Genomic DNA, 23092 nt, shown 5'->3' with positions numbered 1-23092 from the left:
TCTTGGAATTATGCAGTTTCCTTCAACCTTATCCACAAACAATGATGAGAAACTGTATGCAACTTTTAGGACGTGTGGCCACTTGCATGTAGGTGACTCAGCATGCCAAACTATACCTGAGATGTCTTTAAGGCTGGTTAAAATTCATCCACTGTCCATTAACTCACCCTCTGGACACATTAATTCACAGATCTGCAAGTGTGCCATCTTCCCTGAACTGGTGGAGAATCCAGTTCAACGTCTCTTTGTCTCTCCTCCTCTTCCTTTCCTACTATGACTCTGGTTATGGACACATCTTCCTTCGGTTGAGTGCACATCTGTGTCCCTTGCAAGCTCAAGGTCTGTGGGCAAACAAACCATACACATCAATGTTGTATAATTGAGGGCAATTTTCAGAGTTTTTCTGTCAGGTTTTTCTCAACCAGAGAAAGGGCAAGTATGTTCAAGTACTTACAGACAATATGACAGCAATGTTTTACCTGAGGGGGAGGGGGAAAGGGAGAGAGGAGGGGCAGATCAGCTTGACAGCCTCCTGACAGACAGTCTTTCTGGAATTCTTGCATTCAGAATTAAATAGGGCTGTCGATTAATCGTGGTTAACTCACGCGATTAACTAAAAAAAAAAAATCGCGATTAATTGCTGTTTTAGTGGCACTGTTAAACAATAGAATACCAATTGATATTAAATAAATATTTTGGATGTTTTTCTACATTTTCAAATATATTGATTTCAATTACAACACAGAATACAAAGTGTACAGTGCTCACTCTATATTATATTTTATTACAAATATTTGCACAGTAAAATGATAAAAGAAATAGTATTTTTCAATTCACCTCATACGAGTACTGTAGTGCAATTCCTTTATTGTGAAAGTGCAACTTACAAGTGTGTGTGTATTTATATATTTATATTTTTTGGGGTTATGGAACTGCACTCAAAAACAAAACAGTGTAAAACTTTAGAGCCTACAAGTCCACTCAGTCCTACTTCTTGTTCAGCCAATTGGTAAAACAAACAAGTTCGTTTACATTCATGGGAGATAATGCCGCCCACTTCTTATTTACAATGTCAACTGCAAGTGAGAATGGGCGTTCACATGGTGCTTTTGTAATCAGCATTGCGAGGTATTTACATGCCAGATATGCTAAACATTCATATGCTGCTGCATGCTTTGGCCACCGTTCCAGAGGACATGCTTCCATGCTGATGATGCACGTTAAAAAAATAATGCGTTAATTAAATTTGTGACTGAACTCTTTGAGGGAGAATTGTATGTCTCCTGTTCAGTTTTATGCAAATTCTGCCATATATTTCGTGTTCTAGCAGTCTCAGATGAGAAGAACACTTTCACTGCAGATTTGACAAAACACAAAGAAGGTACCAATGTGAGATTTCTAAAGCTAGCTACGGTGCTCGACCGAAGGTTTAAGAATCTGAAGTACCTTCCAAAATCTGAGAGGGACGAGATCTGAAGCAGAAGTCTTAAAAAAGCAACACTGCGATGCGGGAACTATAGGGTTACCATTCGTCCGGATTCCCCTGGACATGTCCGGCTTTTTGAGCTAAAAATAGCGTCCGGGGGAAATTTTGTAAATGTCCGGAATCTCTTCTCCCCCTCCCCCTTCCCCCCATGCAGAGCGCTCGCGGCTAACAGGGCAGCCTGCCGGATGGTGCCACTTACATGGGGCTCCGACAGCCAGAGAGAGCCCCTCCTCCTCTCCCCTGCAGTAGAGATCACTTCCTCCCTGCATTCGCAGATCGCCTCTGGCAGTCTGGAGCTCCTCCTTCACTGCTGCCCAGCGTGCCGGGATGAACGGCTCAGGCCGTTCCTGAGCAAGCTCACAGCGACATTAGACGAAGGCCAACAACAAGGGGGCCAGGGGGTTGGAGAAGGGGCAGGGAGGTTCTGGAGGGGGCAGTCAAGAGACGGGGGAGGGGGGGCTTTTTTGGGGGTGGGGGTGTGGATAAGGTTTTGGGCAGTCAGGGTACAGGTAGCGGGTAGGGTGCTGGGGGGGGTTGGGGGCGTCTTAGGGGACAGGGGACAGGGAGCAGAGGGGTTTAGATGGGTCGGGAGTTCTGGGGGGGCTGCCAGGGGGTGGGGAGTGGTTGGATGGGACGTGGGACTCCCAGGGCTTAGGTAGGGGGTGGAGTCCTGGGGGGCAGTCAGGGGCAGGGGTCCCAGGAGGGGGCAGTCAGGGGACAAGGAGCAGGGGGAGGGTTGGTGGTTCTGAGGGGGGGAGTGGGAAGGGCAGGGGCGGGGCTACGGCAGGACAGGAGCGGGGCTCCTCCCGTCCTCTTTTTTGCTTGTTGAAATATGGTAACCCTAGGGAACTACAGAACCCAAACCATCAAAAAAGAAAATCAACTTTCTGTTGGGGTCATCTGGCTCAGATGATGAAAATGAACATACGTCGGTCTACACTGCTATGGATCATTATCGAGCAGAACCCGTGGTCTAGATAATACTTAGTCCTGCCATGAGTGCAGGGGACTCGACTAGATGACCTCTCAAGGTCCCTTCCAGTCCTATGATTCTATGATCAGCATAGATGCATGTCCTCTGGAATGGTGGTTGAAGCATGAAGGGACATAGGAATTTTTAGTGCATCTAGCACGTAATTATCTTGCGATGCCAGCTATAACAGTGCCATGTGAACGCTCGTTCTCACTTTAAGGTGACATTGTAAACAAGAAGCAGGCAGCATTATCTCCTGCAAATGTAAACAAACTTGTTTGAGTGATTGGCTGAACAAGAAGTAGGACTGAGTGGACTTGGGAGGCTCTGAAGTCTTACATTTTGTTTTTTTAACAGTTTTTTTGTACACAATTCTACATTTGTAAGTTCAACTTTCATGATAGAGATTGCACTACAGTACTTGTCTTAGGTGAATTGAAAAATACTATTTATTTTGTTTTTCACAGTGTAAATATTTATAATAAAAATAAATATAGAAGGAGTGCTGTACACTTTGTATACTGTGTAATTGAAATCAATATATTTGAAAATGTAGGAAACACTCAAAAATATTTAAATAAATGGTATTCTATTGTTTAACAACACAATTATTTTTTTAAATTGCTTGACAGCTCTAGAATAGACATGTGCAATCACTTGGGTACATACCCGTACTGTAACTGTTTTTAGAGATGTGTTGTACATGCCCATTCTACACCCTGCCGTCCTTTCCTCTGCTTTGAAGTCTGTTAGGTTAGGATTCAGTGTGAAGGAGCTGAGGGGACTCTAGGGCAGCTGTGCATTTTATTCTCTCACCTGGACACATGAGGAGATACTTGTTGCACGTGCTTCCCCAATGGGTACTGCTCAGGAAAACTCTCCGGCTACAGTGCACTTGGTGTGCACAAACCTGAAGTGGAATAGATATGTGCAACACATCTCAAAGAACAACAGTTACAGTAGAGGTATGTAACCATTTTTCCTCCATGCCCTCCCTTAATCTTCATCTGGCATTCTTTTACAGTACCTGGTGCTTGATTTCTATTGCTGAGTTTTGGAGATCACCCACAATGAATGTTCCAATCACTTCTGCACCTGGTCCTAGCTCTCGCTTTTTTCCTCGCTCCCTTTCTTCTTAACTTTCATGAGACTGTCTTCCTATAGAAGGTGGACTCTCTGCTGTCAAGGGAATCTATACAAGGAGTCTTCCTAATCTATTGAGAGCAAAGAATTCCTGGTATTTCCTCATCCCCCCCCCCCCCCCCCCATGAAGGTGGATGGTCTAAGACTCTTTCTGGACTCAGAAACCTGAACAGGTATTTAAAGATATCAAAATTCAGGATTCTCATCTTTAGGAAGAACCACTAGAGCAGGGGTGGCCAAACTTACTGACTCTCCGAGCTACATATGACAATCTTCAGAAGTTCAAGAGCTGGAGTACGCCTGCCGGGGCTTGGGGCTTCAACAAGAATGAGGCTGAGTCCTAGTAGACGTGTCCCATGGGGCTGAAGCCAGAGGTGACATGAGGTCACATAACACCCCCATGTTTTTTGCCAAGGTTTGCTGGCCCTGTTTAGTCACATGGTGCTGCCAAGCCCCCTCCCTGCACTGCAGCTGCTGGAGCCGGCAAGAAGGAAGCTGTGGCTGTGGGGAGAGGCAACAGCAAACAGTTGGGAGCTGCAGGGAGAGCTGATGCTTTTGTTGCTGCCTCCCCCGGGAGCTAAAGCACTGGTTCCTCCCTGCAACTGCCTGCTGTTTGCTGCTGCCTCTCCAGGCGAAGTTAACACCTGGAGCTGCAAGGAGGGGGCACTGAAGGGAAGACGGGGGGGATGTTCCTGGGGAGGTGCACTCAAGCAGTTGCGGGGGCAAACTTTAAATTGCGGCCCCCTCCCCCCTCAGCAGACATCAGTCATTTCTGGCAGAAGACCTAGCCCCACCACTCTGCTGCAGGGCAGAGGCCCTGAGTCTGGTAGGCAGAGAATGAGAGGACGGAGCATGGTGCTCCACGAGCCACAGTTTAACTGTAAAATTGCCAAATACGTTTCGTGAGCCGCGGTTTGGCCACCCCTGCAGTATAGATTAATGAGATTCTTCTTGGGAGATAGATGCTTTTGAATTCAAGGTTCTTCCCTTTGGGCTGTCAGCAGTCCATTTTCACCAAATGCCTAGTTACAGTGGCATCTTATCCTCAGATATTAAGAAATACCTCTGCACATACTTTTATGAATGGCTTTTAAAAAACAAGACAAAACAGGACTTGATATGAGCCATTGCCACTACTGTAAGCCTGTTCCACTCATGAGGCTGCAAATAAAATGGAATAGTTTAGTCTCTTGACTCTCTCACAAATAGTATTTTATAGATGCAGTACTGAACTCAGTAGAAGCCAGGCTGTTCCTTCCAGAGGAAAAATTTGCTAGCATCCAGCAAGTGTTCATCACTTTATGGGCATATTCAGAGCAGACTCGTTACTTTTTCCTGTGGTTCATGGTCTCATGACATCATCAGCTTACATGACTCCTCATACCCGACTGTACTTGAGACTTTACTACGTTTGGTAGCATGACACCAAATGCTGAACATAGGCTTCCTGTAGACACTTGTCTTTGATGTAGCACCAGTGGAACTATCAACTCACCTGATGCAAGTCCAGGGACTGTGTTCTGCAAGGAGTGGCCTTAACCTTCTGTTCCTAACAACCATAATCATCAGAGATGGCTTCAATTTTTTTAAGTGACGTTTACCTGCAATTTTATCTATACTCTGTCTCTCTAATTCTCAAATATTACTTTGATGCATTTTGAATTCCAAGGATTTGGGAAAAACCAAACCACCCAAATCTAGTAATAGCTGCTTGGTTCTAAAAATGACCATAGCAAACGAGGCTTGTCATATTTTGTCTCAATCCAGTTGGATATCTAATACTCTTAGCATGCTTTGGGGTAATGTTGGGATAGAAATTGAATGTTAGAAAGCAGTTTGTGAGAGGAATTGCTCAGATAACAATAAAGGCAGCCAAATGGCTTTTTTGTTTATACAAGCTATAACATTATTATTTAAGATCAAGGGATTTACTTTTCTGTTTTAAACAGTGTGAATACTGTTTGAAAAGCATATTTTCCCCTGCAACTATCATGTTCACTTATCTTTTTGGGGATAGGAGTTGATATTCATTCTCTCTCTCTCTCTTATTTTTATATTTACACCCACACCCATCTCTCTCTGTTTCCTTGGACTGTTTGTCAGTATCCATCTGTTGTTCGATTATAAGCTCTTTGAGGCAGGGACCATTTTTTGTTCTTTGTTTGTCACAGTGCGTCATGCGTCGGGTTCTGCTCCTTGACTGGGGCTCCTAAGCATAATGGTAATGATAATTAATAGTCAAACAAACAAGTAAACAAAAAAAATCCATGCACACATCCAACCCAAGAAGCTTGCTTTGACATTAAATGCAACTGTCTGGTTACTGGAATATCTTAGGACAGTGTTTCTCTTTTCGTGCGGCCACAGCCGCCTGGGCGGTGATGGGGGGGGGGCAGGGACAAAGCAGCATCCCCTCTCCCACCCTACCCTCCTCTGGAGCCACAGATGCCAGAAGAGAAGGCAGCTGATGTGAGTTCCCCACCTTGCCGAGTGCAGTGGGATTTGGGTTTCCAGCTTCAGCCCTGAGGTGGTGGGATGACTGGCGCCATCACCTGGTTCTGTCCCCCAGCTCAACCCCACCCCAGCCCCCGCTGCCTCCTCTGGCCCTGGGTTATGGCCACATAGTGGCGGGCTCCATCTCTGGCTGAAAGGTTTCAGGTTCTAGCTGCGGGGATCCAGATCCAGCCCTGGCCGCCCAGTGGTGGCGACGGCGGGCAAACCACCCCCTTCCAGTTGCCCCTGGCCCCTGCTGCATTCTCCAACCCTGGTTTCAGCCATGCACTCTGACCCTGGCTGTGTGGTGGCGGTCACCGGGCTCTGGCCACCGGGCTTTGGGTTCCGGCTGTGGTGCCCAGCCACGTGGCAGCGGGTGCTGGCCATGGGCTCACCAATCCACCCCCATCACCTTTGGCCCCTGTTGCCTCCACACTGATCTCCTCAGGGCTGTCCTTACCCATACGCAAAGTACGCGGCTGCGTAGGGCAGCAGGAAATTTGGGGCACTGCAGCAGGGCTGGGCCTACACTCAACAGTGGTGCGAAGTGCAGCTACCTCCTAGCTAGCTAGCATGTCTGCTGCTGTGAAAAATATTAACAAACGTACAAATATCACTTTTCAAAGAAGCACTCTTATGAGCTAGCAAGTCTTAAAAAAAAAAAAAAAAAAGAAGCAGCCAAAAAGGCAAAAGAAACTATAACAGCAAAAGACAAGAACATGGAAAGCACCTTATTTGTTTTTATTCTGTTTAGGTCCAGTAAAGAATAGAGGCAACTGTACATTATTTTTATTATTGAGTCTGCAAAAAAACCCAACAACCTTATATCAGTGTTCCCTCTAATTTTTTCCATCCATGTGCGGAAAGAATTTTGTTACGTGCACTATATTGAGATAATGTGCGGATGTGCGCCACCAGCAGAAACCAAAAACCTAGATATAATATATATTTTTAAAAAATTACTGTAGGGATAATTACTCCAGCCAGGACAGGTTAGGCATTTTAGAACTCTACTCAAATAATTAAATTTAAGCATAAGAGAGAAATAAAGATTATGAAATGCATAAACCAGTCAATAAACTAAAATAACACACGGTGAAAGAACTAACAACAATAGTGTGTGTGTGTGAGAGAGAGAGAGAGAGAGAGATTAAGTGAGTGAAGGCTCTTCTCTACTTTCTATGGATTGATGCGGTGGCGATGGATCCACCAGGGGTTGATTTAGCGAAGAGATTCCTGGAAATCTATCCAACCCTTGAAGTGTCTGTCTCTTTTACTCTAGCCGTGGTTTGATGTTGTTGAAAGCTTATTTGTAAGTTTTACACTTAATATTAAGCGATATCTTTTTTCATTTAATACAGTAGCTTACTGTCTTTGCCATTCTTTTATTTGTAGGATCCTGTGGCCCAGCCTCTAATGACGTCTCCTGCTAACCTGATGCAACCTGTTGATAATAAATGGAAGAATGTAAGTATAGAGATTTTCTTAATTTATTTGTGTCAATACTAAGATGGCAGGCATGTTAAGAGGGAATTGCAGCTTTTAGAACTTTGCAGACATTTATTAATATTATGTATTAACAAACACACAGTTCTCTGGAAGGTGGGTTGATATTTGATTAAAGGGCCTTATAGAATGCTGTTCCCAATTTGTGAATGCAAATCTGTTAATGCTTGTAAATGGTTAATTAGGACTATAGCAAGTCAATTCATAAACGTTTCCTGATAACTGCATACACAACTCCATTCAAAAACTCTTGGAAAACATGTCAGATACCCCACTCCGTTCCCTGTAGGGCAGGTAAGATGATTAGTGCACCATAAAAGGGCTCTAAAAGCATTAGGGAGTGCATCCATTAGGGAGGACTCGTGCAATGTGGGAACTGTGGAAGAGAACTTCAAGGCTGCCTTCCCAGGACTCTCTAGCAAACCCCAGCATAACAGCTGGTGGCAGAAGGTGTACTTTGAAATGCTTTTTTAATATATACATACACACATTTTATAATTTAAAAAAACCTGACCTTCATTAAAGGCAGTTGTCTTTTAAAATATATTACTTTTTTTTGGCAAATTTTCACTTGTTTTGTTGACTTTTTCTCTATAAGCTCAACTAGCTTTGTTTGGTGGAAAGTGAGGAAGTTATAAATAATCAAGAATAAGTAATGTATATACTCGTTCATTAGCCCATTCGTTTATAAGCCGACCCCCCAAGATGGTTAGGTAAAAATATCAAAAAACATATGACCCTTTCATAAGCCGACCCTATATTTCAGGGATTGGCAAACTTTGGCTCCCGGCCGTCAGGGTAAGCCGCTGGCGTGTCGGGACGTTTTATTTACTTGGAGTGTCTGCAGACACTCCAGGTAAACAAAATGACAGTGTATTAGATATTCAATTCAATGATTCCATAGAGTTTAAAATCATCAAATTTTGGTGTAGACCTGTTTGTAAGCCGACCCCCGCTCTTTGATGCGTCATTTTTTTTACCAAAGATATTTGACTTATGAACGAGTATATACAGTTGATTACCTGAGAGGAGAAAGGTATTGTTATAGAGAAGAAATAAAATTAGGACTTGAAAATACTTTCTTAAGAAGGATATTTTAGCTAGAATGCTTTGGAATACAGCATACATAGTCCGTTAGGTTTGCAAGTGACATTCCTTGTATATTTTGCATGACAGCTTGGTGCTTAAGAAAGACAAGGGCTTAATATGAATAAGACGCAGTTGTCATGTATGTAGATGCCAGATTATTCAAAAGCTTTCAAACAATACTCAAGGCGAAACTTTGCCAGAAGCTGGGAATGGGTGACAGGGAATGGATTACTTGATGATTACCTGTTTTGTTCATTCCCTCTGGGGCACTTGGCATTGGCCACTGTCAGAAGACAGGATACTGGGCTAGATGGACATTTTGTCTGACCCAGTATGGCCATTCTTACGTTCTTAAGTGGTCACCCATTTCCCCCTCTTATCATTAATCGATAGGAGAAGCCATTTCTTATGCAGCAGGTGATTAAGCAGTCAGTGAGCACCCTGGTGGTCTGAATTTACACTGCTTCTAGCTTTTGCTGCTTCCTCATTATGACAGAGATGTTGAGTGGGTGCTCCAGAAAGAAGCAAGTGTACAGAGAAAGGAGTCAGCTGTTTAGTAACTCAGCAACCAGAGCAAAATCAGCGAGCAGGTGGCTAGCAAAGACTGAGTGGTAGAGATTGAGGGGGAAACTTTAGTCTACTGTACTTTTTTTCTCGGGACTTCATCCCCAGAACAATTGAGGGCAGGTATTTCAGCCACATAGTCACCTGCTTAGCATTGCTACTGCTATATGCATTTGCTCTTGGTAAAACTGTCAGAAGTGCGTTATTGCTGATTTTTATATGTTATTACCTACAACTGAAATTTGAAGTCCGTGGGCTTCAACGCTCAAAATTGGGTCTTAAGTCTCTTAGGCTCTTAACTTGCATAAGCACTTGTGAAAACTTTTGTAAATATTTTGCTTTCACTAAATGCACTTTTTTTTTTTTTTTTTTTGTAAATGGTACAAACCCTTGTTGATTAAGGGTCTGACAAATACAGTTCTTTCCTATTTTTATGCTAGGACAGAGTAAAAGTTGTTTAAAAAAAAAAGCTAAACAATACCTTGCTTTTTTGTTCTTAAAAGGAATGGATGGCAGATATCTTTATTATGGAACAGTAATAAAATATTTGGCTCTTTGTGGTGTATTATAAGTTGGATATATAAGCATTCCAAGTTACAGCCTGGAAGGAAATCTTTGTCACTTTTATAGATATAATGGGGGAACATTATGGAAATGGTAACTAAAACTTTTCTGTGGTTTCATTGAAACATTATGACCTATGTTTGAGCATACACAACACCTAGTCTGATGTGTAGGTGCACATGCACACACATGCTGTCTAAATAGGTGTAAAAGGGTTGTCAAATTGAGTGTTTCCCCTTCAATATTATGTTTAGCCAGCCCTTCAATGAAGGGTTGTCCTCCTCTTGCTGGAGAATGGGCAGCTTATAGAACTGTCAATCTAGGACTGCTTACTCCTCTAAGGACCTCTGCTATATTCTACTCCCAGAAAATACTATTTCTGAAGTTGTTGCACTTCTATATAAAATTGTTTTCTGTGGTCTAACAGCAGTAAGTACAAAATGAAGAATATGTGTATTGTTGTTAATCTGTTTAGACAGAGTTTCTGTCAAATTGAGAGCTGAGCAGAGATCTTGCCATCCTGGTCCTCAACAAGATGAACAAAGATAAAGTGTGTGTGTGTGTGTGTGTGTGTGTGTGTGTGTGTGTGTGTGTGTGTGTAAAACCGGGTGACAAATATCTCTTCTTGTGAGTGAGTGCCAGCTCACTTTTTTAATGTTGATTCAGAACTATTCATCCAATTCCAAGTAGGGGACTACAAGGTGAAACAAATTTTTTTACCCTAATTATTTGGTATCATCACAAAATGTGAAGGCAAGGTCTTTACCCCCATCAGGTCTGCAAGAGAGTGTTTTAGCTATGGAAAGAGCCATGGAGGAAAAGCTTTTCAAAATGGAAAACAAAATTACAGTGAAAGATTAAGTAAAATTCATCCTAAAGCCACTTTGGTAGTATGCAGACAGGACTCTACTTAGTGCACCTTGAAGCAATAAGGTGGCTTCTCATTGCTTGAGGAACAGAAGTGAATATTAGCCTGTGTATGCCCAAGAACAGAACTGCATGGCCAGGAAATGTATGTTGCGGAATCCTTGTTAAGGAAATAAAAGAAAAGCTCTCTGAGTAAGAATATATTCAAGTGGTTTTCAACCTGTGGACCCTTGGGGGTCTGCAGACTGTCTAAGATTTTCAAAGGGATCTGCACCTCCATTCAAAATTTTTTTAGGGATCCACAAATGAAAAAAGGTTGAAAACCATTGGTATATTCACAGGACTAAATCTGCAGTGAGGGGAAAAAGTGGATAAACCCAATAGATTGTCAAGTTAAGTGGAAAGAATAAGGCTAGCCACCCTGTTTGTTTTATTCCAGGTTATAAAAAGGAAAAATAAAATTAGCTGAAGAATGAGTCCTTGGATTTCTTTTTCATCCTTCTTTCTAAGGATGAAGAAGAAAAGAAAGAGGGAGAGAGCCAACATGGGTGGAGAAATTTGATTTTTAGACTTAACAAAAATTATTTTCAGCATTGTACTTTGTTGTTCTGTTCAAAAGTTATTTAAATTTTTGGAGTAAAAAGAGGTTGAATCAAAGAAGTGAAGAAACTGAAGAAGGCATTACCTATATAGTTCAGAGAGGAAGTTTTATGATCCATTACTTTCTAGTCTGGAACAGTTTATTACAAGGAGAACGAACTTCCTCATATAAAGGCAGAAGATTGAAGATTAAAACAAAATCAAAAAGATAAACCTGACTTGTCTGAAGAATGTTGCTGTAATATGACTAGTATCTTTTTTTTCTTTTCTTTTTTTTTTTTTAAATCAACAACCTTGTAATTGTTATTGAAGGAGATTTTCCAAGGGACTTGGCATATAAAGTGAGGGAGGCTTTTAAGAAGAAAGCAATCAGTACCATGTGCCTCTTACTCATTTAGATCAAAATATTTCTGCAAAGAGATGAAGAATGGATCCCCAGTAAGGATACATCTATAAAATTAGCTTTTGGATCACAGCTATATTATTTTTCTTTGTGGCAGGTGCCCACAGGTACTCTCTTAAAACAAACAAACAAACTGCAGATGGCTTGCTGGCAGAAAATATAGTGGCTCAGCTATAGTGACTGAGACATTGTAAAACTGAGAGCCAAGTAAGGTAATTGTTAGCTTCTGCTGAATACCAAACTGCCAGATAAATAGAAGAGCACCATCTGTCATCAGGAAGTGATAAAAGGTGGTCTCCTGCTTAAAGCAAATGACAGGGACACTGGACATTTGCAAAGCACCCTAAGTATGAAGTAATTATATTAGAAGTAGTAACTTATTCTGTACAGTACAATAAAAGTTGTGAAAAACGTGGTAGAGATGGGAACAGATGGCTTACCTTTGTTGGCCACTTTCCTACAATGGAGGATTGGTTAAGGAGGTTTGTAATATAAGGCAGCCTTTTGGGCAGACTACAGGCAGAGAGCCTCAGTTTCCCCTCATGGACTGTTGAAATAAAATGTCACCAAGGTTTTTTCTTGGTCAGAAATATCTCTCCTTGGGGACTGGATATATTAACCTAAATAAAACTTCAAAGAAAAATCAAGATCCCAAAACAAAGTCCACCCAAAAGTTGATACAGAATGAAGGTTTTGCTTCCATACTTTGGTAGACCACTCCAGGCCCTGTGGGACTGGACTCTCAGTCCTAACTCCCAGGACTTTCTGCTGGAGTCTGCTCACTCCTAGCAGTTTCTGATCCCTGAGCATTCCCCCCTGCTTACAGCTTCCTGCTGATCTTTTATAGGGAAATCTGCTGATTTCTCCTAAGTGTGGCTTCTTAGTAATCAGGGTTGGCTGTCCCAGGTCTTCCATCCCTGTTACATGGTTTCAAGGGGAAAAGGGAAATTTGTCTCAACTGTTGACTTTCTTTCTCAGCAATATGTCTACCAATATGATGATACACTTATTCACAGAGTTTATTTTATATAATTTGTTGACTGTATTACTAAGTCACACACATATACAATAGTCTCTGTTTCACAAAGGCTTAACAGTTTGAGTTTAACTGTGAAACTATGTATCACTGAGGCATCATTACTGTTATTAAATAGTCTAGACAATTTACAAATATACTTAAAGTATTTTTGATAAAAAATAAAAGCTTTTTGAAGTAATTTTTGTGATTACATTTACTTTTTTGTGTACCCTTACCTGCAAAATTCAGTAGTTCAAAATAGGTCACCAAGCTGTATGAATTGGTGAGGGGCCAATATTTTATCATAAACTTAATTCAAGCTGTAAGCTTACTGCTGTAGAGCTTGGGAAAAACTCCTTCTGGAAGGAGAATAGAGGAGCAGTCCTTTAGTGGAATCAGCAGTCCTTGAATGACAGCTCTGTAAACTTCCCAGTCTTACATGAGTGGACATCCTCACAGTGGACAATTAGCAGACGTATTTCAGATAAAGAAAATAGACTGGTAAGTCAAACTTTCTTTATACGTATCTCTTTCATTTTCCTTTACAAATATACCGCTGTATATTTCAGGCCACACATTTTCGGTCTCCACTTCTTCAACAGACAGAAAACCAAGTAACTTCAGCTGCAGGTCAACAAGGGCAACAGGCTGTAACAGATGTCATCCAGCAGCTCCTTGAGCTGTCAGAGCCAGGTCCAGTGGAAAATAACCAGCCCCAGCAACCTGGCCAGCAACTCAATATTGCAGTAGGACTCAATCGAGACATTTTGCAGGTAGGGTGTATTTACATAATAAGTAGTTTAGCATTCAACAGTGTCTTTGTAATTATCCTTCTAGTGAAATCAGCAGTTGATTACAACAATAAGGTGTTTGTATGCCTGAACTGACTTCTTTGCCTAACGGGAAAAATTGAAATAATGAAAATACAGTGTGCAGAGTGCAGCAAGATGTTTCTTTGGCCCCATTATGTGATCAGATTGGAATGCAATAAATACTAGTTGGAAGTGAATGACACTAAATATTTTTTAAAATTAAGATTGTCCTTTTGTTTTTTCTGTGGTCGATGGACCACTTCTGGCATTCAAAGATCTAAATTGTGGCCATCCAGGATGAGCATGTTAAGAAATTTTCTATTTGATTATGAATTGAGAATTTGTTCTCTAAGCTGCACCCTGTGATGTTTAAGCTGGAGTATTTGGATCAACCGCATTGCTCCAACTCTCTCTCAAACCCATTGCTGTCCAATTGCCTCTTAATGGTTCCTTTGTAGCGTCAGGGGCTCAGTTGGCAGAAAGGGAACAGAACAGGGTAGAAAATATTCATCTTAAATATTGGTCGTGGCCCCTTGATCTTTCTCAAATATGTTCAGTCTTCAAGCTGAAAAGGTTGCACACTATTTATGTATTAGTCTCTCTTCTCTTGAGCATCAACCAACCACACTATTCATCTGAACCCCTTTTTGAAACATTCAGGCCTTTATTCTGCAATGCACGGTTATCCCTGAGCAGAGCCTTATCAGGTCAGTGGGGTTCTCTGCAAGTACAATGAATTATACGATCAAAGCCTAAGGGCTGTCTACACTAGAGAGTTAGCTCAGGTTAATTATAGCGCTCAGGGCTGTGAAAAATTTCAGAGCCCTCAGTGATGTAACTAAGTTGACCTAAGCCTCAGTGTAGACACCACTAGGTCGACGGGCTAGCATTTGTAGTGTAAACATACCCTTATTCTATTAATCTTAACTGCCCTCTCCCCACTAAAAGAGAAAAAATTGTTCTGCTTTGAGATTAATTTTTCCAGTTATTGGATGTATAGCTGTATTTTTTTAGTACAATTTAACATATAATCTCTACAACTTTAATGGAATAATTTTTTTTTTTAAATTAGAAGTAACTGGTAAATAACAACTGGAATGGAGATTTAAGAGAAAACACATCTTTTTAATTGGGCTTTGTAGATTCAATTTGTTTTCTCGGAAGTCATTGCTTGTACATGTGTTGCTGGAGAAAATCCAGTTCCAGTTCAATTATGTAATTAATAATATATGGAGATATACCTATTTCGTAGAACTGGAAGGGACCCCAAAAGGTCATTGAGTCCAGCCCCCTGCCTTCACTAGCAGGACCAAGTACTGATTTTGCCCCAGATCCCTAAGTGGCCCCCTCAAAGATTGAACTCACAATCCTTGGTTTAGCAGGCCAGTGCTCAAACCACTGAGCTATCCCTCCCCCCAAAGTAAACAGATTACTGTTTACCACAGTAAACATATTCCTTTGTAAAGGAAAGATCTCTAAAACTTTGCAATTTTGAAATTGAGCTAAAATTTTGTAGTTGTAAGACACTTGATTAAATTCCTCTAATCATAACTGTATTGATCCTATATAGTTGTTTGAGCAGAGCAAATTTAGAATAATTTTGTGTAGTTTTTCTTTCCTAATCTTCTAGTTTTGTTTTGCTTTAGCAAGCCTTAGAAAACAGTGGGCTGTCTTCAATTCCAGTCTCAGCGCATCCTACAGACTGCAGCCAGGCTAAGAATCCTACAACACAGGATCAAAATCCAGATGTTCAGAATCTTTCTAACCATCAAGCTGACCCTAATAATGCAGAACAAGATAAAGAGCAAGAAAGCCCAGATAAGATGGATAAAAAAGAGAAAAAGGTTATAAAGAAAAAATCACCATTTTTACCTGGTAATGTTGGAAATGTTTTCTACATACAACTTTTGTGCAGTAATAACTACAATATCTTACAGTTTTCTGTAGCACCTGTCACTGTAGTGTAGAGGAATTTCCTAAAATGCATACAGTTGATATATCAATAAAATGCTTATGGAATTTCAAAAACACTAACACTTCATTTATTTGTTTGTTTTTAGCAGAACTTGTGTGTGTGCATTGGTTTCCATTTTCTCTTCCCCATTCTGTGCATCCAAGTTTGGATTCTTCCTATTCATCCTTAGTTCAGATTGAAGATCAGTACAGTAAAGGCATTGCCAGTACTGCTTCAGTGCCAGCTGGTTGAAGCTATGTGACAAGCAATACTTAAGCTCCTGTGGCTCAGAGTTTAATAGTCATCTTATGTTGCTTGTTCTTCGTGTAGGAAGCAGAGACTTAAGGTTGATTCCAAAACAGGAGTTGCATGCCCTACACCATTCTTCAACCAGCTCAGACTGTCTGGCACACTTTGACCACTTAGGTCCCCACCCCCAGGGGGGCAGAGAAGAGGTACTATATATCTGTAGAGGGGTTTGAGTTTCTGTTCTTTCACCCCCCACCTAATTCCCTGGTTGCACAGGCGGCAGTGGAGTGAGTCTGGCAACACCACCCACGCTCCACCTCAGTGAATAAAGAGGGCATGTGACTGTACCTTCTGGGTCGCAAGGTCTTGTCCTCTGTCAGCCTTCAATTTCGAATCTCAAATTACTTGGCTCTATTCACTAAATCAGCAGTTCTCAAACTGTGGGTCAGGACCCCAAAGTGGGTCACGACCCCATTTTAATGGTGTCACCAGCGATGGCTTAGCCTTGCTGGGGGAACGGTTGAACCTGTTCCTATGACCTAAGAGGGCACAGGGTTCTATTCCACCTGTTTCCTAGTTCGCAAGAAGAAGGGCAGGTGGAGACTGATCTTAGACATCTGTCATCTCAACCACTTCATATGCAAACCAAAGTTTCATATTGTCACCCTAGCAGCCATCATATCTTTGCTAGAAAAGGGCATATGGTTTATGGCTCTCGATATGCAGGATGCTTACTTTCATGTAGATATCCACAGATGTTTCTTGAGATTCACGGCAGGTCGTCAGTACATCCAATACAGGATTCTATTGTTCAGACTCGCCAGTTCTCCATGGTCTTCACCAAAGTTTTCTCAGTAGTGGGGACCCATCTTCGGTGTCAAGGGGTCCTTATATTCCCTTATCTCAATGACTGACTGATAGCAACGTGATCCAAAGCGGAGGCTTGAGTCTTGACCTCCATGCTGTTCACGCTCCTCTCCTCACTGGGGATGAATGTAAAGGTTGAAAAATCCAGTTTGGATCCCCCACAGTCCCTAGAATTCATTGGGGCCCACATTGATGTGGTCTCTGCATGTGCCTACTACTGGAGGACAGGTTCCAGACCCTACAAGAACCAGTTACCAAGGTGGTTTCCAGTTCTTCTGTTCCGGTCAGGATTTGCCTTTCCCTTCTTGGTCACATGGCGACCTGCACGTACATTACCGCCTTCTGTCATCTTTGCTTTCACTGCCTGCAACTGTGTGGCTCTGAGGGCCTATTCTCCTATGCACTATACCAAGGACTTCCTACTGACAGTTCCCCTGCCCCCAAGGTTCTCTCCTCCCCTCTAATGATGGACAAACCCAGGTCAGGTCTGTACCAGGATACCCTTCTTCCCATCATCACCAAGCATGATTGTCATGGACGTGTCACTCTTAGGATGGGGCGCCCACATGGGTGAGCACATGACACAAGAGACTTGAGCCACTCAGGTAGGGTTGCCAATGTTGGTTGGATGTATTCCTGGAGATCCATAATTTTTAATTAAAGATTCATCTTTAATTCCTGGAGACTCCAGGCCAATCTTGAAGGGTTGGCAACCCTACACTCAGGAATCCCAAATGCACATCAATATCTTGGAAATTCAGGCCGTGCGGAGAGCATTTAGCTCATTTCTCCCATCCATTCACTCCCGTCATGTTCTCATCGTGGCGGACAATTACCCCCACCATTTCTGCATCAACAAACGGGAGCCTGATGATGTCAGTGCTCTGTGCGGAAATTTTTTGTCTTTGGGATTTGTGCATTACCCACAAGACCCTGTTGCCAGCAGTGTATCTTCCTGGGACTTGGAATGTAATTGTGGACTCTCTCAGCAGGGCATTCATGGCTGACCATGAATGGGACTTTCATGACACTGTGGCTGCTGACCTTTTTGACCGCTGGGGGACTCTGACCTGGGACCTCTTGCATCCCACACTGACAGCAAATGCACCTAGTACTGCTCTGCAGTGGGGAGATGAGTACCCTTTCTCAAGGCAGTGCCCCGTTCATCCGCTGGTCAGACCAAATCATTTATGACTTTCCTCCCCTACTGCTCCTACCGCATGTCCACACAAGATCAGATAGGAAGAGCGATGGTCATTCTGATTGCCTCATTCTGTCTCACTGTTTTTGGTTTCCCCTCCTTCTCTGCATGTCGGCGCGTCCCCTGCCAGCTTTGATGGAACTCCTCACGTACCATGGCGGCAGGATCAGGCATCTCAATCTGCAGATGCTTCACCTAAGAGCTTGGTTTTTGAACAGACATCTTCTCTAGAGCAGGAATGTTCATCAGCAGAACAAGACATCCTCTCGAGTAATCCATGAGGCGGGTCCTATAGGGCCGAGTGGAAGCGTTTCACCCTGTCGGTCCAGCAGAGGGGTTTTGCCCCTGAGCACATGGACATCCCTCTTCTTCTGGACTATTTCCTGTCCCCTGAAGGCATCAGGACTTGCTTTCAACTCCATCAAGGTTCATATAGCCACTTTCAGTGCCTTGCAACCCTTTGTGGAGGGGCGCTCTCTCTGTATGCATTGCTTGACTACCAGGTTTTGGAAGAACCTCCTCTAGACTTAGCCACCCGTTCAACCCTTTGCTCTGCAATGGGACCTCAGTCTTGTCTTCTCGGTGTTGATGAAATTGCCCTTTGAACGTATGGCCTCCTGCTCCCTGTCTCTTTTTTCCATGAAGGTTGCCTTCCTGGTAGCTATTACTTCTGCAAGCAGGGTAGGCAAACTGGGGGCCATGATGGTGGACCACTGTTTTACTAAGTTCCATAAGAACAAAGTTTCCCTGCACTTACAACCTTTGGCAGAAAGTTGGGGTGTATCCTGCTTTCATCTTAACCAACCTATACACTTACCTTCTGCTTGGCTAAAGCCAAGTTCCAGTGCATCTACTAAACTCTCTGGAAGGGGAATTTCAGTTCTCACAAGCACTAAATTATCAGCTGACATATTAGTGGCTTCCATCTTGGCTGAAACCAGAGATTGAACTGAACACCTCCAGAGCTAAAAGCATGACTGAAAAATACATTGCTTATGTAGAGAATCCCAGCGTTGTCCGACGCTTCTCAGTTTTATAGGGAGTTAAAATCCTATTAGGTGTGTAGAGCCCATTTCATACATACCAAATTACTTCAAAGTGTAACATTAATATCAAAAGTAACTTTTGATATTTTTAAGCTAGCTAGAACAAAGGAAAAACTTTAAAAATACCAAGTGTCAGTCATATGAACCTTGTTTTTAAAGAAGGGAATTGTACTGCATTTGAATGCGCATCAGGCAAGTTTGTGAAGACCTGATGCGTTGGTATTTGCAACTAGCACAAAGTGAGGCATTGGAAATGAGACATAATCTACAAACAGGATTCTAAACATGAAGACTATTTTGCAAATGTAGGGGGTAAAATAGGAAAGGTATTAGTAATACAAATCTTAAATGTAAGATTAAAGTTCAAAGAATTAATCCTGTTTCCGTGAAAAAGTACGTTGCTTAAATTTAATCTTTCAGTTCTGTTCTCTTTTTATAAATGTAAAAAGAACAAAATTCTAATTTGTAGCCTAAATTATTTTAAATTCAGTGGTACATGTATAGTATGTTGACTTAAGTTCTTTCAGGATGTGCACCAAGTACAATTTCTTTAGGCAGAAAGTTCTTAATGTAAGAGAGAATTTTTCTTCAAGTGGCTCTGTATGTTCCCTACCTGGTGCAGTCTAATGGTGGAACCTTTACAAATAGCACCTGTTGGCTTTCTCTTCCTCTCCCCCCTTACCCCTCTCTTCCCCCCCCCCCCACCTTTCAGTGTTCGCAAAGAGTGAGGCTATATACAGGGGCACTGCTCCCTCTATAGCCTCAGTTCTTTCCAACCACAAGCGCCAGTCAGACTGGCGTGGTTCACTTCTATCTGATGCGGGGTTTTCTCCTACCTCAGAAGCAAGGTCCGTTTAAGCTGTGTTTCAATCATTATTTAATTAGGACTTTATACCCACCTCCTGAGTTTTCAGCACTGCTTGCCAAACTACCCATAAATAGGAATATACAGAGCCACTCAGAGAAGAAATGAAGGTTTTTTATAATCCGAATTCTTCGAGATGACTCTGCATAATCACACTTCCCATCCACCTTCCCTTCTTGCCCAGAGTGCTTGCTTTCTCTGACTCAGTAGTGGAAGGAACTGAGGTTGTAGTGGACATAGCACCCCCTTATATAGCTTCATCCTCAGAATGTTGGGAGGGGCAGAAGAGCAGTATGTGCGCTCCAACAGGCATTGCTGGGAGAATGTTCCACTAGTAGGTTGCACTGTTTGGCTCATTACCCATAAATGAGATGATGCAGAGTCATCTCAAAGAGCTTTGGTTACAAGTAAATAACCTTCATTTATTAATGCTATTATTATTATTATGGAATTCCCACTCTAACCAAGCATATTCTTTTCCAGTACACTTATCAAACAGGGATACACACATGCAATCTTGCATGTGTGTATCCCTGTTTGATAAGTGTACTGGAAAAGAATATGCTTGGTTAGAGTGGGAATTCCATAATAATAATAGCAAGCCTGATAAAATTTGCGGAGAGAAGATACATTTTTAAAAGTACTAAAAAGAAAATTAGATAACATTTAGGAAATCCATTTTATAAGTTTGCTCACTAGAGTAGATTTTTTGTAAATGTCTGGCAAGAGATTATGGAAAGAAAATAGAGAGTAACTTTTTTAAAATAAAACTTTTACAAATAGGCAAAATCAGTTTAATTGTTAATGGGAAATGAAGATATTGGGCATAATATTGTTATGACGATTAAGGTGATTTGGTGCTGATTCACATGATCCTTAGAATCAATCTCAGAGCTTTCGTTTACATTCTTCACATTGTGTTCTCTAGGTTTTTTGTATAAAAGTATTAAAAGACCTTTCCTCCATTGGAGCTACTGGAATTTGCTTTTGGAATAACTATTCATTCTCTGATATCTTCGTAGTGAATTTTTGACATCTCTAATAAAACAATGCTATTCACCAGCTTTCTGCTATTCTGGACACTGTTTTTAATAGTCTATTTAAAAGAGACAAACGAACAAAACAAACCCATGTGTCCCCAATTGCAGACCTATAATCGTGATACTTTTTTTTATAGCAATCCTCTGAGGAGTATAACAATTCAGTAATTGAGTAGGCTATGCTTAAATCCTGTCAACACAAATATACAACTCAAAAATGGCTAATACATTATATGCTATTCCCATACACACACTCCACACTGTAGAATAAAATGTTACTATAGGTGTATTTTGTTTTTTTGTCCTCCTTCATTACAGGTATGTTGGTAACTACGATTAAATAGCATTATCTTGATTTTATTTTAGTCATATTTCTATAAGGTGTATTTACTCTAAGGGGAAGGTATCTGAGAAGTGCATTACGCTTTGTTTACTAAGTCTTGGCAAGAGTCTTCAGTGCTCATTTTTAATTCTCATCTTTTGAGTGACAATGTCAATTTAACAGATTGTTTATTAACTTACAAATATAAACAGGCACACATCTAATTTCAGTGTTGTTTATTTCAGGTTCTGTACGTGAAGAGAATGGAATAAGATGGCATGTTTGCCCATATTGCTCTAAAGAATTTAAAAAACCCAGTGATCTAGTGCGCCACATTCGAATTCACACGCATGAGAAGCCATTCAAGTGTCCCCAATGTTTCCGCGCCTTTGCTGTGAAGAGCACTCTCACAGCACACACAAAAACACACACTGGCATTAAAGCTTTTAAGTGCCAGTATTGTATGAAATGTTTTTCCACCTCAGGAAGCTTAAAAGTTCACATTCGTCTGCATACAGGTAAGGCCTGTGAGTTATCCCTATGGTTTTATATGATGTTCAGAAGCCCTTCAAGAATAGGGGACAGAGTTTGGTTTGTAGATATGAAGGCGATCAGGCACCATCATAAATATCGAATATAGAATGAAGTATTTTGTCTCTGACAAATAACTTCATAAGAATTTAAATAGTAACCCTGTTGAATTCTTGTATTATAAACTTCTATTCATCAAATATTTTAACTTGTTCATGTCCCAATTCTCATTGGTGTGTGACTTTAACTCCCTTTTCTCTGCTAAACCACAACTGTCCACATATGTTGTTTCCTTCCTTCACTCTTGTTTTTCATTTTCTCCTGGAACATATACCTGGAGGGCCAGTTCTTTAGCTGTTCCAGGCCTCCAGACAACAACTCTTTCTTGAATTATGAAGCTACTGAATCACTGAAGGTGATCAGGGCTGGCCTTACCATGAGGCGAACTGAGGCGGCTGCCTCAGGTGCCAGTCTGTGGGGCAGTGCTACTAGGACCCAGAGTGTAGAAAATTGTCTGCTTCTGGTGCATATATATTCTCTCTGCACTAGATGCGCAGAGATGGTGGAGTGCTGTGCTGGAGGAAGGAGGGCACAAGAGACATAACAGGCAGGCAGGAGAAAAGGTGAGAGGGAATAACAGAAAGCAGCAGGAGCTGCAGGGAGAATGAGGAGGAGGCGTCTCTTATTTACCTCTCTAGCACTCTCAGGAGCCTGGACTGATTAACACCAGCTTGTCAGGGAGCTTCCTGTTTCCTGCTGCTTCCCTGAACCCACTTGAGGAGAACAGGCAGTCAACTGAAGTAGTAGGGCCAGTTAGACCCTTAAGATGCGATATCTTCCCTCACTCAGGCCCTGCTACCAGCCTGCTTATTTGTCCCCTTCAGTTGAGTGTTGAGAGCCACTATAGCTGGCACAGAACAGCAGTCGTGAGTGAAAGAAGAAAATACCCCTCTGGGGCAGCATTCAGAAAGAGAGAGGAAGCTTTTCTATCTAAGCAGGAAGTAGCTTTTCTGAGATACATAGACAGAAGTGTTTACGATGAGCCTTCCGGCCTCAGTGAGTATGTGAGTGGTGAGGAGATGCCTGATTTTCCAGTTAGTCAGAGTGCAAGTGACCTGGCAGCTACTGCAGCATCCATATCTCCATCTCAAATGGATGTAACCATGCACATTCCTGAAGAAAAGTGTAGATCAGAGAAGAGTGTGGTGGAGGCGCAAGAAACCGCTGCTGCTGAGTTTAGTTCCTTAAGTCTAGATGATACAGGACTGTGGGCCCATTTGAGCAGTAGCCTGAGGGACTTCCTTGTACTACATGGGCCACAGCCAGGGCCGGCTCTAGAATTTTTGCCGCCCAAAGCAAAAACAATTTTGGCCGCCCCCCTCCCCCGGTTCTTTAATTAGCCCACCCCTGGCCCCGCCTCAACTCTGCCCCTTCTCTGAGAGCCTGGGAGGGAGGGGGAGACCCCGAGCCGCCGCGGCGCGCGAATCAGCTTTTTCGCG

The 23092-nt window shown here is 42.1% G+C and overlaps 1 protein-coding gene across 1 annotated transcript in view; it reads left to right on the top strand.

Annotated features, from left to right (window-relative positions):
• The window catches only part of ZNF236 (zinc finger protein 236), a gene marked incomplete in the record, with an annotated part of 198678 nt that overhangs the window by 48893 nt on the left and 126693 nt on the right, over nucleotides 1–23092 (top strand). Inside the window, 4 exon segments of the mRNA XM_034762494.1 lie at nucleotides 7491–7562; nucleotides 13276–13479; nucleotides 15165–15393; nucleotides 21308–21580. Coding sequence (XP_034618385.1) covers nucleotides 7491–7562; nucleotides 13276–13479; nucleotides 15165–15393; nucleotides 21308–21580 — 778 coding nt within the window.

This window comes from Trachemys scripta, chromosome 2, assembly GCF_013100865.1.
Source record: "Trachemys scripta elegans isolate TJP31775 chromosome 2, CAS_Tse_1.0, whole genome shotgun sequence".
NCBI lineage: Eukaryota > Metazoa > Chordata > Testudines > Emydidae > Trachemys > Trachemys scripta.
This window is presented reverse-complemented; position numbering and strand designations above follow the sequence as displayed.